Here is a 17,206-nt window from a genome sequence, read left to right on the forward strand (position 1 = left end):
TATGTATCGCTATTTCGATGAAGCCAAGAGTCAGCATTACTCACTGACGTAACCAATTGGTCCAGAAAGTTTCCGTCATTAATAAACGCCTTCTTCCATAACGCTTTCTGCGTCGTTCCTCAAGCACAATGCTCATTGTCATGAAGTCTTCTGTAAACAATACTTATGTGCAGTTCTTGATCAATAACAGAGAGAAAGATGCCTCTTACATGGAGTGATGTAGCGCAATAGTTAGACAGATACAGTAAGAAATAACGTTGTACAAGAAAGGATTTATAGGACGAAGATACATGGAGAAGGAGAGGAAGAAATAAAATGAAACTCACGGATGGAGGGGGTATGTGATGTTGCTGCAACGATTACAATATCAGGTGAAGTTTGCAAAGAAAGTGGTAGTATGAGATCACTCACCAGTATGGTGGTGCAACCCTTCTGGTCTGACTGCAGCCACTGCCTGAGTTTGAAAGGGTATCGTTCCTGAGGCAATCTGGTCCACGACTATTAAAACTGGAGGTTGATATGTATCTTGGATATTGTGACTGCGACGAAGTTGACGTCTAAACTAGTCCCTCACAGAAATTCGTTCCGGGGCAAATCTGTGGATCTTGCTGTCAACAGTAGTACCTCAATATCAAACAGACAGTTCACAGAAACACGTGCCATCGACTGGACGAGCATTATCCTCTTGAAAATGATGCCACAATAATGCTATCTGAGTGGTAACACATGAGGACGAAAGATATTCCTAACGTACCTGTGTGACATCAGAGTTCCCTTCATTACCAGCCGTGACCTGAAGTCACACTCCGTTGCTTCCGCAGCTTGTGGTCTAGTGGCTAGCTGCATTACGATGTCCCGGATTCGATTCCCGACAGGGTTGGGGGTTTTCTCTGTCCGGGGCCTGTGTGTTTGTGTTGTCCCCATCATTTCATCATTATCGTCATCATTCGTGACATTGGCTAGATTCGATTGTGTAAAAATTGGACTCTGTACAAATTGGGACTTTGTACGGGCGCTGATGACCGTGAAGCTGAGCGCTTCACGAACGAATCATCATCATCATCATCATCATCGGTGGCTCCCCACACCAAGACACCAGGAGTAGCGCTGTTGTGCCTCTGCAAAATATGGAATATTAGACGTTAGCCACTACCTCATTTATATGTGTTGTGAAAAGTAATGGTGCTGTAACACTCCCTTTTGGTACGCCCGAAAATACTTTTATGCCTGAAGATCTCTCTCCGTTGGGAACGACATGTTGAATTCGGTCTGCTAGAACCTCTTCAGTCCAGCTGCACAGCTGGTGTGATATTCCGTGCACTTGTGTTTTGTTCGTCGGCGTTAAGTGCGGAACTGTATGGAACGCCTTTCCGAAGTCCAGGAACATGGAAAACAGGGCCCCGTTATTTACTGCTTTCTGCGTCTCACGACGAACAAAGCGAGCTGGGTATCACACGATCGATATTTTCCACACGATCCATACTTTCCACACGATCGCTGTTTTCAAAAGCCACATTCATTCCTAGAGAGAAGATTTTCAGTCTTCAGGAATTTTAGAATATGTGAGCTGAGACATGTTCAAAAATTCTACAACAGATCAATGTTAAACACACCTGATCAGCCGAGACATTATGATCAGCGACCTGTTATCGATATAAAACCGTCCAGGCGATATCAGCGTCAACTGGCGAGAAATGACTGTTAGTCATACACATGCACGGTGCATGTAGTACCAGTGAGCGAACTGTCCGTGTGTAGAATGGAGAAGTCGCGCAATATATGCGAGTTTGACTGAGGGCAGAGTGTGATGACACCAAGGCTCGCCTCGAGCATTTCGGTAATTGCACTACTTATCCGATGTTCGAGAAGTGACTGTCTTCAACAAGTGGTGAAGCCAAGGTGAAATCATGTCCAGTCGCAGTAGTGTTGGACGCCCATCCCTCATTACAGATGTCGGACGTCGTAGGCTGGACAGACTGGTAAAACCGGACAGGTGGCCAAACTAACATCCGACTTTAACGCTGGGAAGAGGACAAGTGTGTCTGGACACAAAGTGTTCCGAACACTCCCAGCGATGCGCCTTCGCAACCGGCGACCCATGCGTGTGCCAATGTTAACACCATGACATCGGCAGCAACGACTTAAATAGGCAGGTGATCATCGACACTGGACATTGGAACAGTGGCAGAGCATTTGCATGGTCTGATGAATCCCAATACTTTCTTCATCATGTCGATGGGAGGGCTCGAATCCTTCGTCCTCCAGCGGAACAGCTCCTTGACACCTATACTGCGGGAAGGACACTCGCTGGTGGAGACTCCATTATGCTCGAGATAACATTCACACGAGCATACATGGGTCCAATGAAGCTCATGCAAGGCATAATGACGGCCAAGAAGTATCATACACTGGTTGCAGACCACGTACATCCCTTAATGACGACCGTGTTTTCCGACGGCAGTAGCATTTTCTACATGATAATGTGACTGTGTGTTTGATAGCGTGGTTTGAGGAACACAGTGGCGAACTCCAATTGATGTGCTGACCTCCCAAATCGCCAGATCTGAACCCTACCGAACAAATATGGGATGTGATTGAACGTGCCGTCAGATTTCATCATCCCCCACGCCGACAATTATCGGAATTATGTGACTTGTGTCGGCAGGTGTGGTACCAACTCCCTCCAGCGACCTACCAAGGCCCCAGTGGTTCTATGCCACGATGCGTTGTAGCTGTCATCCATGCCAAACGTGGATATACCGGCTATTAGTAAGGTGGGCATAATGAAGTGGCTGACTAGGCAGAGGGATATACACTCCTGGAAATTGAAATAAGAACACCATGAATTCATTGTCCCAGGAAGGGGAAACTTTATTGACACATTCCTGGGGTCAGATACATCACATGATCACACTGACAGAACCACAGGCACATAGACACAGGCAACAGAGCATGCACAATGTCGGCACTAGTACAGTGTATGTCCACCTTTCGCAGCAATGCAGGCTGCTATTCTCCCATGGAGACGATCGTAGATATGCTGGATGTAGTCCTGTGGAACGGCTTGCCATGCCATTTCCACCTGGCGCCTCAGTTGGACCAGCGTTCGTGCTGGACGTGCAGACCGCGTGAGACGACGCTTCATCCAGTCCCAAACATGCTCAATGGGGGACAGATCCGGAGATCTTGCTGGCCAGGGTAGTTGACTTACACCTTCTAGAGCACATTGGGTGGCACGGGATACATGCGGACGTGCATTGTCCTGTTGGAACAGCAAGTTCCCTTGCCGGTCTAGGAATGGTAGAACGATGGGTTCGATGACGGTTTGGATGTACCGTGCACTATTCAGTGTCCCCTCGACGATCACCAGTGGTGTACGGCCAGTGTAGGAGATCGCTCCCCACACCATGATGCCGGATGTTGGCCCTGTGTGCCTCGGTCGTATGCAGTCCTGATTGTGGCGCTCACCTGCACGGCGCCAAACGCGCATACGACCATCATTGGCACCAAGGCAGAAGCGACTCTCATCGCTGAAGACGACACGTCTCCATTCGTCCCTCCATTCACGCCTGTCGCGACACCACTGGAGGCGGGCTGCACGATGTTGGGGTGTGAGCGGAAGACGGCCTAACGGTGTACGGGACCGTAGCCCAGCTTCATGGAGACAGTTGCGAATGGTCCTCGCCGATACCCCAGGAGCAACAGTGTCCCTAATTTGCTGGGAAGTGGCGGTGCGGTCCCCTACGGCACTGCGTAGGATCCTACGGTCTTGGCGTGCATCCGTGCGTCGCTGCGGTCCAGTCCCAGGTCGACGGGCACGTGCACCTTCCGCCGACCACTGGCGACAACATCGATGTACTGTGGAGACCTCACGCCCCACGTGTTGAGCAATTCGGCGGTACGTCCACCCGGCCTCCCGCATGCCCACTATACGCCCTCGCTCAAAGTCCGTCAACTGCACATACGGTTCACGTCCACGCTGTCGCGGCATGCTACCTGTGTTAAAGACTGCGATGGAGCTCCGTATGCCACGGCAAACTGGCTGACACTGACGGCGGCGGTGCACAAATGCTGCGCAGCTAGCGCCATTCGACGGCCAACACCGCGGTTCCTGGTGTGTCCGCTGTGCCGTGCGTGTGATCATTGCTTGTACAGCCCTCTCGCAGTGTCTGGAGCAAGTATGGTGGGTCTGACACACCGGTGTCAATGTGTTCTTTTTTCCATTTCCAGGAGTGTAGTTTGGTGCGCCTGTCGAGGTCACTTCTTGTAAACGGGAATGTCCTGCGTTCTTTTTATTTTTATTTTTAGCCAGTCATTATGAATGCTTCGCCCCTTCAGCGACCGAAGGTACACTGACGGGTCTGATGGTCCTTCCTATGTTCAGGGATTTCAGTCGTTTTTCTATTCTATGGTCACTTATTTCGATATCAGTCATTTTGTTATTCGTGCGACTGTTAATGGAGGAACAACAGTGCGTTCTTCCTCAGTAAAACTGTTTGGTCTTCTCTGTGCCATCTTCCGTATCGTAGCTATTATGGTCACTGAGTGTCAGGACACATGGCATCGGTCCGTTTACTGACGATTTAACGTAAGACCGAAACTTCTTATAATTCACTGTTAAGTCGGTTGATAGAATTGTTCTTTCAGATTCTCTGAACACGTCCAGCATGACTATCCTTATGCTAATTTTTGCAATGTACAGATTTTCCTCGTCTGTGGTGGTTTGGCTACTTTTAAACTGGCAGTGAAACTTTGTTTAGTAGCAGCTTCCTAACACGTTTGTCGAACCACGGCGGGTCTATTCTAACCTCATAACTTTGTGCGGAACATGCCTGTCTAAAGCATGTCGTACATTGCTCTTGAACTTTGCCCACTGATACGAAACATTGTTAGAGCTGGAGATGAAATTTTCGTATTGACCGCTCAGGTAATCTGAAATCTGTTTGTTGTCGCTCTTGCGGAACATAAATATCTTCACGTCGTTCTTTGTATTGCGATTTGCAGCCGTATTCAGTCATCATGCAAGTGTCTAATGTTCTACGCCGAGTCGCCGGCCGCGGTGGTCTAGTGGTTCTAGGCGCGCAGTCCGGAACCGCGGGACTGCTACGGTTGCAGGTTCGAATCCTGCCTCGGGCATGGATGTGTGTGATGTCCTTAGGTTAGTTAGGTTTAAGTAGTTCTAAGTTCTAGGGGACTGATGACCACTGAAGTTAAGTCCCATAGTGCTCAGAGCCATTTGAACCATTTTTTTCTACGCCGAGTCGATAAGTTTGGGTCTGTTTGTCACCAGCAGTTCTAGGAACACCATGTGGCGCCATTCGTCAGCAGTCCACGTTTCCCGGTCACGGCAGCACTCCGTTTGAGTTGTGGTGTTAACAGCACACTACTCGTGGAACGATAATTTCCCAGTCAGCCCCTGTGCCGCTCTTTTCCGACAAATGATGCTGGACGACACAGAATGTTGCAAGACGTCCTCTGCGATTCTCAGATGACACTCGCAGAGGCTGAGGGTCTACGGTACGCTTGGTGCACAGTACGGCGATCCTCCATCGTGGTGCCCAGACGTGGATCTGGATCTTGACGACGAGTACGCCTTCTTCCACGTTCCCATGCAGTCCAGCATAGGACATCTGTCACATCCGAATGCACCACAAATCTGAATACTGCCGATTCAACTGGACGGCCGAATAGACACACAAAATTAGGCCACTTTCGAACTTTGTCAGTTTCTGATAATGCAGTTTGAGTCGAGTGCTCGGCTTCTCCGTGTCGTTCATAGTTTCCGCTCAACATGTGACGCTGTTTAAGACCCTTATATACTTTACCAAGTCAATTCCGTGATTTCCAGTTACGCGTTTATCTCTCACTAAATAAACTAGTGATCGTGTAAGATTTCTTTTGAGCTAAAAGTAACTACCCATAACCGGCCGCTGTGGCCGAGCGATTCTAGGCTCTTCAGTCCAGAACCACGCTACTGCTACGGTCGCAGGTTCGAATCCTGCCTCGGGCATGGATGTGTGTGATATCCTTAGGTTAGTTAGGTTTACGTAGTTCTAAGTCTAGGGGACTGATGACCTCAGATGTTAAGTCCCATAGTAGTTAGAACCATTTTTTAACTACCCATAGTCAACTGCTAAGTCTCAATAGGTCCGAAATTACTCTTTTATTGTAACTTTTTTTTCGGTACTCAAGCAGATGTGCAGTCGTAAAATATCTTCCACTCCATTAGGCATTCTGGTACACCAACCGTATGGAGCATATTTGAAATAAAAACAGTTTTGGATGCAGTTTATTCTTTTACTAACAAATCGTTTCGCCTTCTAGGACATCTTCAGATTATCTTAAAATTTTCCTTTCACAACATTAAAAAAAAAAGAAGATTCTGTGCTATATTGTTGAAGCATGCGTTGAAGAGTTGAATCATTTGAACCCTGAAAGACCCCTTCCGTTTACAACATTTTATTAAGGTGTCCGCCAGTTCATCTGATTCTACACGTGCTTAAATGTACCACAGAGCTCTTTTATGGTTTCTTGAAATGTTGTAAAAAGGCAAATTTTAAGATAATATGAAGAATCCCCACGAAGGCAGGACACTGTGTTAATAACCTAATAAAAACCTCGACATTTTTTAAATTAAAAAGATGTACAATCAGCATATCAGTTTTCTGAATGAGATTTTCACTTTGCAAAGGTCCCGAGTACAAGTCTCGGTCCCGCACACAGTTTTAATCTGCCAGCAAGTTTCGTATCAGCGTACACTCCGCTGCAGAGTGAAAATTTCATTCTGGGAACATGCCCCCGGCTGTGGCTACGCAGTATTCTCTCATCCAGGAGTGCTAGTTCTGCAAATTTCGCAGAAGAGCTTCTGTGAAGTTTGGAAGGTAGGAGACGAGGTACTGGCAGAATTGAAGCTGTGAGGTCGGGTCGTGAGTCGTGCTTGGATACCTCAGTTGGTAGAGCACTTGGCCCCCAAATGCAAAGGTCCTGACTTCGAATCTCAGTCCGGCACACAGTTTTAATCAACAAGGAAGTTTCAGGTCAGTTTTCTGTTTGTGAGACACTGTGCAGGTAACTGCCCGTAGCGCTTTGTACTACAAAGGCGGTTGTAATGTCTCTTGCAGCGGTCTCTCCGCGATATTTTCAGAAATTTTATAAATTATATAACTCAGTATGTATCTCGAAATATCTCTTCTTATCTTACCGATTCCTAAACTTTAATATACGATGATTATCATTGGAAAGTAGTTTCAAGCCCTATTGTTCCTTGGAGCGTGCATTTACTCCATGGAGTAGCTTCTCTGCTATCTATGTTTTCTTTTATGAAAAGAATGATTGAGATCTTGCCGATTAGCCGTGAAAGAACGAAGAACGAAGATGTATATGTATGTATTGTTGAGCTAGTCGCCATCTTGATGAGATTCTGTATGAGAAGGAATTTAATACATGAACTGAACTAAAGTAAGTGTGCTCGCGTATTATTTAACTGATTGTTATTGACAGTGTCTGCTTACTACGCTGTTTTGCACGGGATCAGTGGGAAACGTCTGATTAACACTGGACGAACCTGCCGTTTTGTACGCTCAAGATATCCAGTTTATTACTTTCAATAAATGGGCTAACACACTCTTACCAGCAGATCTCCGGTCTTCCCCATGTGATAACCGAAAGTTAATAATTATTATAAATGTTTTCAGGAGATCGACTGACAATTTTCGTCGCACCGAGACTTCGAAATTGCTTCACTGCCTTATGGAATTTAAGTTAAGCTCAATTTAATCAGGATAGAACAGTATTGAACTGTGTGAATATGATAAGCCTGCTTTGTAAATGAAAAAGCCACAGAGGCTTTCAGACAGTCGTTCTTCCCGCGAACCATACGCGACTGGAACAAGAAAGGGAGGTAATGACAGTGGCACGTAAAGTGCCCTCCGCCACACACCGTTGGGTGGCTTGCGGAGTATAAATGTAGATGTAGATGTAGCTGAATATACGCATGTTTTTTACTATCCTGATCAGTGAAGCTAAATCAGGCCGGTGTGAGAGAAGTTTTTAAATTTCAGATCCCACAAAAAAATATTAAACGGTGACCCACATAGACGAAAATCTGTCCTGTGTCGGAGAGCACAATGTCTGCAAACGCCATGTGGGGTCGCGGCACTGACTTTGCGGCCCCCATTAACAGCGGAGTGGACGCGGCTGACTGAGACTCGTCCTAAGTTCGTGCAGGAGACAGTTAAAGTTGTGCTGTGAGTGGTTTTCTCTCCGGAATGCCTTTGCTGCTCAGAGATGCTACCACATGGTAGGACTGTTCTGTCCTTTTATATCAGTTTCCTCCGTGCGTAGTGTGCCTTTTCGACTTCGGAGCACATGAACTGAGATGTTTGTATAATCTTTCTCACAGAATCTCAAGCTAAAGTACGAAAAATATATCATAATTTCTCTTTCTGACAAGAAAACCCTCCAGATCACCCTGACATGGTTCAAAAATGGTTCAAATGGTTCTGAGCACTATGGGACTTAACATCTTAGGTCATCAGTCCCCTAGAACTTAGAACTACTTAAACCTAACTAACCTAAGGACATCGCACACATCCATGCCCGAGACAGGATTCGAACCTGCGACCGTAGCAGTCGCACGGTTCCGGACTGAGCGCCTAGAACCGCGAGACCACCCGGCCGGCCCTGACATGTACAGTTCGATTTTAATATTCAGGTTTCATTCGAGTCGCTGCAGAAAACTGTCACATGCACTCGTATTAGTTACAGAGTATCACACGGCACAACTACTTCTTGGAATATAGGGGTTACCAGTTCAGGGATAATAATTTTGCGGATGATGTTGCGTCTACGCTAACACACGCCAAATTGTACCTAAGTGATGAGAATACAAAAGTCGGTGTGCCGTATTGGGGCCTCTTACTCCACGAACGATGGTCTTACCGAGTGAGCTGTTCCCGCACGAATTGCATCCAGTCCTCAGGATCAGTATTCCATTGCCTCTCTGACACGTTCCAGATTTCAAGTAGACTTTCCAGCGTACTAGCATTATCAGCAAAAAGCAGCATGTGCGTTCGGGTCCCAGTCCGACACAGTTTCAGTCTTTCATAAAAATTCCGACATCGCGTATCTTCTCCTGCAGAAGGAAAGAATCGTTTTTCTAACATAATCGGTTACAAGTTTTTAGCATGCACTTGTTGCCTTCATACTTCCCTTCAGTCGTGTCGCACTGGAGATACAGTACCATAAACCCATAATGTCATCGATTTAGATGAGAGGAAACTAGAATAAACTCTAGTTAATGTAGATCTAAATGTGAAACTGATGTCACTAACTTTCATTTTCGGTAGATGAATACATTGCTACAGTCAGATTAATACTATTACGCTTCTACTACTTACTGATTTTTCGTTGTTTTTTCTTCAGTTCCGTAGACAATAAACATTCTGAGTAACACAGACTATCGATTCATTTCAGTCACGTTAAGAAATAAAAACCAACAACCAAGCCGGCCGCAGTGGCCGCGACTGCTACGGTCGTAGGTTCGAATCCTGTCTAGGGCATGGATGTGTGTGATGTCCTTAGGTTAGTTAGGCTTAAGTAGTTATAAGTTCTATGGGACTGATGACCTCAGAAGTTAAGTCCCATAGTACTCAGAGCCATTTTTAAACCAACAACCAATTTTTTCTTTGTCGGTAAGGTGGGAACAGAAAAATAGAGGGCACTGTTTCCAACATCGTCAGGTGCTTCGCTGTATACAAGGAATAAGAGAACGCCACGCCATGAAACACAAGTAAAAGTAATGTCTGTGTCTACTAACAGTCAAAAGATGAAAATTACTAATTAAAGCTGATAAAGCCATTCCCAACATTTATATCCTGCTATTTAAAACTTCTGACTCACGAATGTGCGAGAGTCTATGACAAAATGTTTTGGGAGCTAAGGCCATTCCGAATGTGAAAAAGAGCCCAGTAAAAACGTCAAAGTCAGTACATAGTAGGTATTAAAATAATTTATAATAAAAATAATTAAAATATATTTACATCCCGCTATTTAAAACTTCTGACTCACGAATGGGCGAGCTCCTATGACAAAATGTTTTGGGGGCTAAGGCTAATCCCAATCGGAAAAAGAGCCCAGTAAAAATGTCAGAGTAAGAACATAGTAGCTATTAAAATAATTTATAATAAAAATAATTAAAATACGTTCCAAAAACGTCACGTTTGTAGCATTTAAAGAGAAACGGCTCTCCATAGTGTGACACTTTCCTCTGTTGTAGGCAGTATGTGGAGGCAACGTTGCTGTTACCTGCGCCAACTAACCGCTATCTGTAGCGAGGCCTACATGGAAAGCTGCGGATGCGCAGTGTCGTAAACATTAAGTAACCAGATATCGTGACGGAAACCCTGGGAGCTGGCTACACATTAAATTACCAAACTGCAATAATCAGAAATAATACGCTTTCTTTATGAGTCACATAAGTCAGAATTACTGTGACAACTAATTTCAAAAGGCTTCCTGATAGTATGTGGGATCCTATATGCCAGCACTACCCGCTGCAGTGAGTGCCCTTACAATTAATAAAATTGTTTACACGAATAAAAGCCTTTTACATTAATAAAAAACAATGGTAGAGCTGGGAAACGTCATTCACTTAAATAGTCAAATTTGGTTAGGACGTTTCTGTGACGTAAATGAGTCCGGGAGGTGATGGTATTTTCTGAGGCTCTTTCCAATGCTCAAAAAATCTACAATTCTTCTACCCTTTTTCTCCTGTTGTAGTATTTGAAGATTGGTGGAAACATCAGAGACTGTGTATTCCGCCTGCTGCAAGTGGGCACTCAAAGCTGACTTCGTACTGGAATTAGCAGTATGCTCCCTAAAACTTAAATTAAAACTCGTCCCCGTTTGGCCTACGCTTTTTGATGGTCAGATGTCACAATAAATAATCCCTTTTTGATTCCTCTCTATGTCTAAATTTCGGCCGTTATTTTTTGGGACAAATAGGCTGGGTTTTAAACCCCTTTACAGCCAGCTGTTTACCTGTTTTCTTGGATATCTTTCCTTAGTAAGGAAACCAATGATAACTCATATCTTTTACATCTCTATCAAGGGATCAAGGTAGTATACTCGCCATGTAATCTCTGTGCTACATTTGAAGGAGGTCGGTTTTTCTTTTTTATAATAATACTATTAATTTTATGGACGTCATCTGCTTCACAGCCATTGGTGTTAGCTACGTACTTAATTATGCGTAACTCTTGCTCAAAAGCTACGTTCTTTGGTGGAACATTATGCGATCTATGCAGCATGGAGAGAAATGCTGCCACTTTATGTTGCCATGGGTTGTTCGAAGAACTATGAATTACTGTGTCTGAAGTTGTTGGTCTCCTATAAATATAGTAACTAAAACGATCACACTTGTAGCGAAATTGACAAATCTAGGAATGGCAATGTTCCGTTCACACTCTGTTCCATGGTGAACTCAATATTCACGTTTTCTTTACTGAGCTCCTCACGAAAATCTTTTAAATCTTGGTGCAACTGATTGTACAGCAAGAAGACGACGTCAACGTAGCGACACCACAGTAAGACGCTACTGAAAAACTGTTATAATATGGGATTCTGGGTGTGTAATGTATACAAACATCTCCACAGATGGGGCACAAGATATAATAAGTGATAATCACAGGATTTTCAATGACACTTCACAACACGAGATTGATGACGTTTTCGAGATTTGGAAAATGGTTCTACAGTTTAATTATTTTAGGTTCGGAGATGAATATTACGTGCAAATACAGGATTTGGCTATGGGCTCGCCCCTCTCTTATAGTTCAGCAAGCAGGCAGTGAAATTAACAATTTACAATTCCTGATCCTCGGCCATAACCAGTCGTCATATCTGAGTCAACTTCAGGAATAAAGCATTACTACCGCCCCCAGATAGCCACCACAACAATCTACACAAATCTGTCTACCAAGGTATCGATGCATATAGTTTAATAAATTCTTATGCAATAACACAAATTATTGATTATACGTACAGAAAAAGTGACAAAAGGAATTCTCCGCAGACATTCTCAAAGCGTGTTTCCACAAAACCCTTTAGGATTAACATAATCAATTCGGCTCACAGAGTAATTAACAAGTAGAACTGCTCTGTGACAGCCCACACAACCCTTTAAGATTAACATAATCAATCACACTCACAGATTGTAGTTAACAAGCAGAACCGCTCTTCTACGCCGGCCGGAGTGGCCGTGCGGTTCTAGGCGCTGCAGTCTGGAGCCGAGCGACCGCTACGGTCGCAGGTTCGAATCCTGCATCAGGCATGGATGTGTGTGATGCCCTTAGGTTGGTTAGGTTTAATTAGATCTAAGTTCTAGGCGACTGATGACGTCAGAATTTAAGTCGCATAGTGCTCAGAGCCATTTGAACCATTTTTTTGCTCTTTTACAGCGCGCACCTCGCACTCCTGTGTGCCGTCGATACACAACCACAGCTTGTCCAACAATCACAGACTTCTGTGCAGAATTTGTGCTTAGCAAACACAATCAGACCACGGCCAGTAAACCGCACACTGCAGTATATCAACCATGAAACCACCAGTGTGCAATCGTCAGCTACAAAAGCAACCCGCTCATTCTGCTTTAGATACGCAGAAACCACCTTCTTCGCCTCGACTGGAGTCGCTGTACTTCCGGCCTGGAATTTTTATTGGCCAGCAGTATAACAACCAATTATATTATACCATGGTTCCAGTTGTTTTAACTTCAAAGGTGTTAGTTCCCATGTCGTGTTCAGTGTGCTGACAGTCTCTGTGTTGTCTGGTCCAGGTCTCCACGGGGACGGGCATCATGTCTCACTTCGTCAACCTGCACATCGTGGTTCCCGAGGCGTTCATCCTGGGCAGTGGCGAGCACCACGTCGACGTCGGCAGCGGCATCAGCCTCGTCTGCATCATAGAGAAGGTGAGTCGAAGTCCTCCTCTCTCATACAGGAGCCGGCATTTGACATGTCCGGTACATTTAGAATAAAGAGAGGGAAATTCTGTTAGACTTAGCGATAGTCGGGCACCGCAGTTCCTGAACTAATTTCACGAAAATTTTCAATTATATGCCAGTTTCAGCAACTAGTTTGCTGCTGTGAAAATGTGGATACTGAAGCATGACTTACAACTGAGGCACGCAACCAACGATTATGTTCACCTCGTGCACGCTTGTAGCACATACCTAGATGTAAAGACTGCTGGTCTAGCATGATGAACTTCTCTGGTATTTTCAGGAAATCGAGGTTCAAAGTTTTACGAACCTGTGTCAGTACCATACGAGAGCAGCAGCCGTCAAGTAGTGGCATTAGCACATCAAACTAAAGACAGATCCTGACTAGACGTCAATGGAACGGAACGTTGGGAGACGTCAACGTCAAGTGGTAGAGTGTTCACCCCAGACGGAACGTCAACATAGGTCAGTTCGCTTAGCGTAATAGCGAACGTTGAAAATTAGGACAATGGTACCATCTGTGATACAAATAGTCGGTATATAGATCGAAATTAAAAATCTAGACACGATAAGTTTTTTTAATGGCCAAAGCCAACTTCATAGCGTATGTTCATTAGTTGCTCGGGTAAACTGTTGAGAAGTTAAATAATATTTCAAAATACACTCCTGGAAATTGAAATAAGAACACCGTGAATTCATTGTCCCAGGAAGGGGAAACTTTATTGACACATTTCTGGGGTCAGATACATCACATGATCACACTGACAGAACCACAGGCACATAGACACAGGCAACAGAGCATGCACAATGTCGGCACTAGTACAGTGTATATCCACCTTTCGCAACAATTCAGGCTGCTATTCTCCCATGGAGACGATCGTAGAGATGCTGGATGTAGTCCTGTGGAACGGCTTGCCATGCCATTTCCACCTGGCGCCTCAGTTGGACCAGCGTTCGTGCTGGACATGCAGACCGCGTGAGACGACGCTTCATCCAGTCCCAAACATGCTCAATGGGGGACAGATCCGGAGATCTTGCTGGCCAGGGTAGTTGACTTACACCTTCTAGAGCACGTTGGGTGGCACGGGATACATGCGGACGTGCAATGTCCTGTTGGAACAGCAAGTTCCCTTGCCGGTCTAGGAATGGTAGAACGATGGGTTCGATGAAGATTTGGATGTACCGTGCACTATTCAGTGTCCCCTCGACGATCACCAGTGGTGTACGGCCAGTGTAGGAGATCGCTCCCCACACCATGATGCCGGGTGTTGGCCCTGTGTGCCTCGGTCGTATGCAGTCCTGATTGTGGCGCTCACCTGCACGGCGCCAAACACGCATACGACCATCATTGGCACCAAGGCAGAAGCGACTCTCATCGCTGAAGACGACACGTCTCCATTCGTCCCTCCATTCACGCCTGTCGCGACACCACTGGAGGCGGGCTGCACGATGTTGGGGCGTGAGCGGAAGACGGCCTAACGGTGTGCGGGACCGTAGCCCAGCTTCATGGAGACGGTTGCGAATGGTCCTCGCCGATACCCCAGGAGCAACAGTGTCCCTAATTTGCTGGGAAGTGGCGGTGCGGTCCCCTACGGCACTGCGTAGGATCCTACGGTCTTGGCGTGCATCCGTGCGTCGCTGCGGTCCGGTCCCAGGTCGACGGGGACGTGCACCTTCCGCCAACCACTGGCGACAACATCGATGTACTGTGGAGACCTCACGCCCCACGTGTTGAGCAATTCGGCGGTACGTCCACCCGGCCTCCCGCATGCCCACTATACGCCCTCGCTCAAAGTCCGTCAACTGCACATACGGTTCACGTCCACGCTGTCGCGGCATGCTACCAGTGTTAAAGACTGCGATGGAGCTCCGTATGCCACGGCAAACTGGCTGACACTGACGGCGGCGGTGCACAAATGCTGCGCAGCTAGCGCCATTCGACGGCCAACACCGCGGTTCCTGGTGTGTCCGCTGTGCCGTGCGTGTGATCATTGCTTGTACAGCCCTCTCGCAGTGTCCGGAGCAAGTATGGTGGGTCTGACACACCGGTGTCAATGTGTTCTTTTTTCCATTTCCAGGAGTGTATAAACACTTAACTGCTAGCGAAAATATTTACAACCAAACACACTCCACCGCAGAGCTAAAATTTCATTCTGGAAACAAATATTATTCATAAAGGGATACATGGCCCCTGTTTACTTCGTCGTACTTCACCCACTATGTTTTTGTCTTTCCTAGCAGCAAATAGCGCCGTAACTAACTGTATTTTTTTCCTTAAATAAAGATGACTTTCTATTTATTAAAACGTTACCTAATGAATATTAGTCCATCCATTTACGCTGTTATACACAGTTTAAGCGTCAGCTAAATTCAGTTTTAGTAAAATCTAAATCAGTTTTCGCGTTCAGATACCTGGCCTCTCTTATAGAACACTATGTGGAGAAAAATATTCAACTCGTCAAAAAAAATTACAATTTGTCACGAAAACAAAGCAAAATGATGAAATAAAGACTAAGAATAAGGAAAAGCACTGAACTCAATTACGTAACATGAGTGAGCGCTGCGGAAATAGGTTAACTTCCGATATGTTCCGTTCCATCAAGTGTGAATCGACCGTAAACAACCAAAACTGAAGCCTGAGTGCTCTACGTTTGGGTCACGTCTTTTTTCATTTGTAATCTTCCAACAAACACTGGTACCGCTACAACGTATTGCGTTTCTTCGCAAAGGAACAATGACAAGAATGATAAACATAGTGGCATTTAATATCGAGTACAAGGAATCGTGATGAAATGAACATTTATTTGTCCATCATTAATTCCCATATTGGAAATACAGTATACATTATTGAAAGGAGGTATAGTCTGTTATGATGTGGCTATTACATATGCATGAATACATAGATACATAAATGTTCGTATCATCACGATACTTTTACCTCGCCACGAGTGTCTCACAGTGATTATTATTATTATTATTATTATTATTATTATTATTATTGCTGTTCCTTTCCGAAGCAACATGACCCATTGTGATGATACCAGTGCTTAATGGAAGACTAGAAAAGAGGAGGGACATTAAGTGACACGAACGCAGTGTGGACAGACTTGCAGTCTCTCTCTTTAGCCGGACGAGCTAGCGGAGCCGTTACAAGGCTGGAGGCTTCATGTGGTACCGAACAGGATCGTAAAACTTTGAACCTCCATGTCTCTGAAGCCCTTGAGAAGTGCATGGTACCAGAGTAGCAGTCGTTACATCCAAGAAGGCTATCTGATCAGAAGTATCCGCACACCTATTAGTTGATATTAATATGGGATGCATCCATCTTTTTCTGTTATGACTGCTGGCGATTTCAATGGGCCTGAATGTCTGTGGAGGAATGGGAGTTCAATTTTCCTTAAGAGCCCAGACCACAGAAGGCAGTGAGGTTAGGCGCAGCGGTATAGATCGAATTCGACGTTCTAACTCGTCTCAACGGCGTTCCATTCAGTTCAGATCGGTACTCTTGACAAGTCAGTCTGTTTCAGATCACACGTCCAATGTCCACCCACTGTCCAGCGATGTCTCTCTTTACAACACCTCAGGCATCCAGAATGAAACTTTTCACACTGCAGCTGAGTTTGCGTTGATATGAAACTTCCTGGCAGACAAACTGTGTGCCGGGAGGAGACTCGAGCAGGGGACGTTCGTCTTTCGCGGGCAAGTGCTCTGCCAACTGAGTTGCACGACTCACGACCCGTTCTCCCAGTTTTATGTCCGCCAGTACCTTGCCTCCGACCTTCCAAACTACACAGAAGTTCTTCTGCGAAATTTGTAGAACCAACACTCCTGGAACAAAGGAGAGTGAGGGGAAATGGCTTAGCCACAGCCTGGGGTATATATCCGCAAACATCTACCAGGCTGTGGCTAAGCCACGTCTCCGCAGTATCCTTTCTTCTAGGAGTGATAGTTCTGGAAGTTTCGCAGGAAAACTTCTGTGAAGTTTGGAAAGAAGGAGACGAGGTACTGCCGGAATTAAGGCTGTGAGGATGGGTCGTGAGTCGTGCGTGGGTAGCTCAGTGGGTAGAGCACTTGCCGGCGAAAGGCAAAGGTTTTGAGTTCGAATTTCGATGTGACACACAATATCGATCTTCCAGCAAGTTTCACGTCAAGCGTCGCTTAGTACTGACTACAGAAATGTGTGGTTTGTGAGCAGCAGCTCGACCA

General features: G+C 45.6%; 1 protein-coding gene across 3 annotated transcripts in view; it reads left to right on the top strand.

Moving 5' to 3' along the window:
• The window catches only part of LOC126191410 (hemicentin-2-like), a 1,933,978-nt gene that overhangs the window by 1,762,180 nt on the left and 154,592 nt on the right, over window positions 1-17,206 (top strand). For all 3 annotated transcript variants that reach the window (XM_049932279.1, XM_049932278.1, XM_049932280.1), the window contains one exon: window positions 12,836-12,970. In XM_049932279.1, the coding sequence (XP_049788236.1) occupies window positions 12,836-12,970 (135 nt within the window). The remainder of the gene's footprint in view (window positions 1-12,835; window positions 12,971-17,206) is intronic.

The sequence above is a fragment of the Schistocerca cancellata genome, chromosome 6 (assembly GCF_023864275.1).
Source record: "Schistocerca cancellata isolate TAMUIC-IGC-003103 chromosome 6, iqSchCanc2.1, whole genome shotgun sequence".
Classification (NCBI taxonomy): Eukaryota; Metazoa; Arthropoda; class Insecta; order Orthoptera; family Acrididae; genus Schistocerca; species Schistocerca cancellata.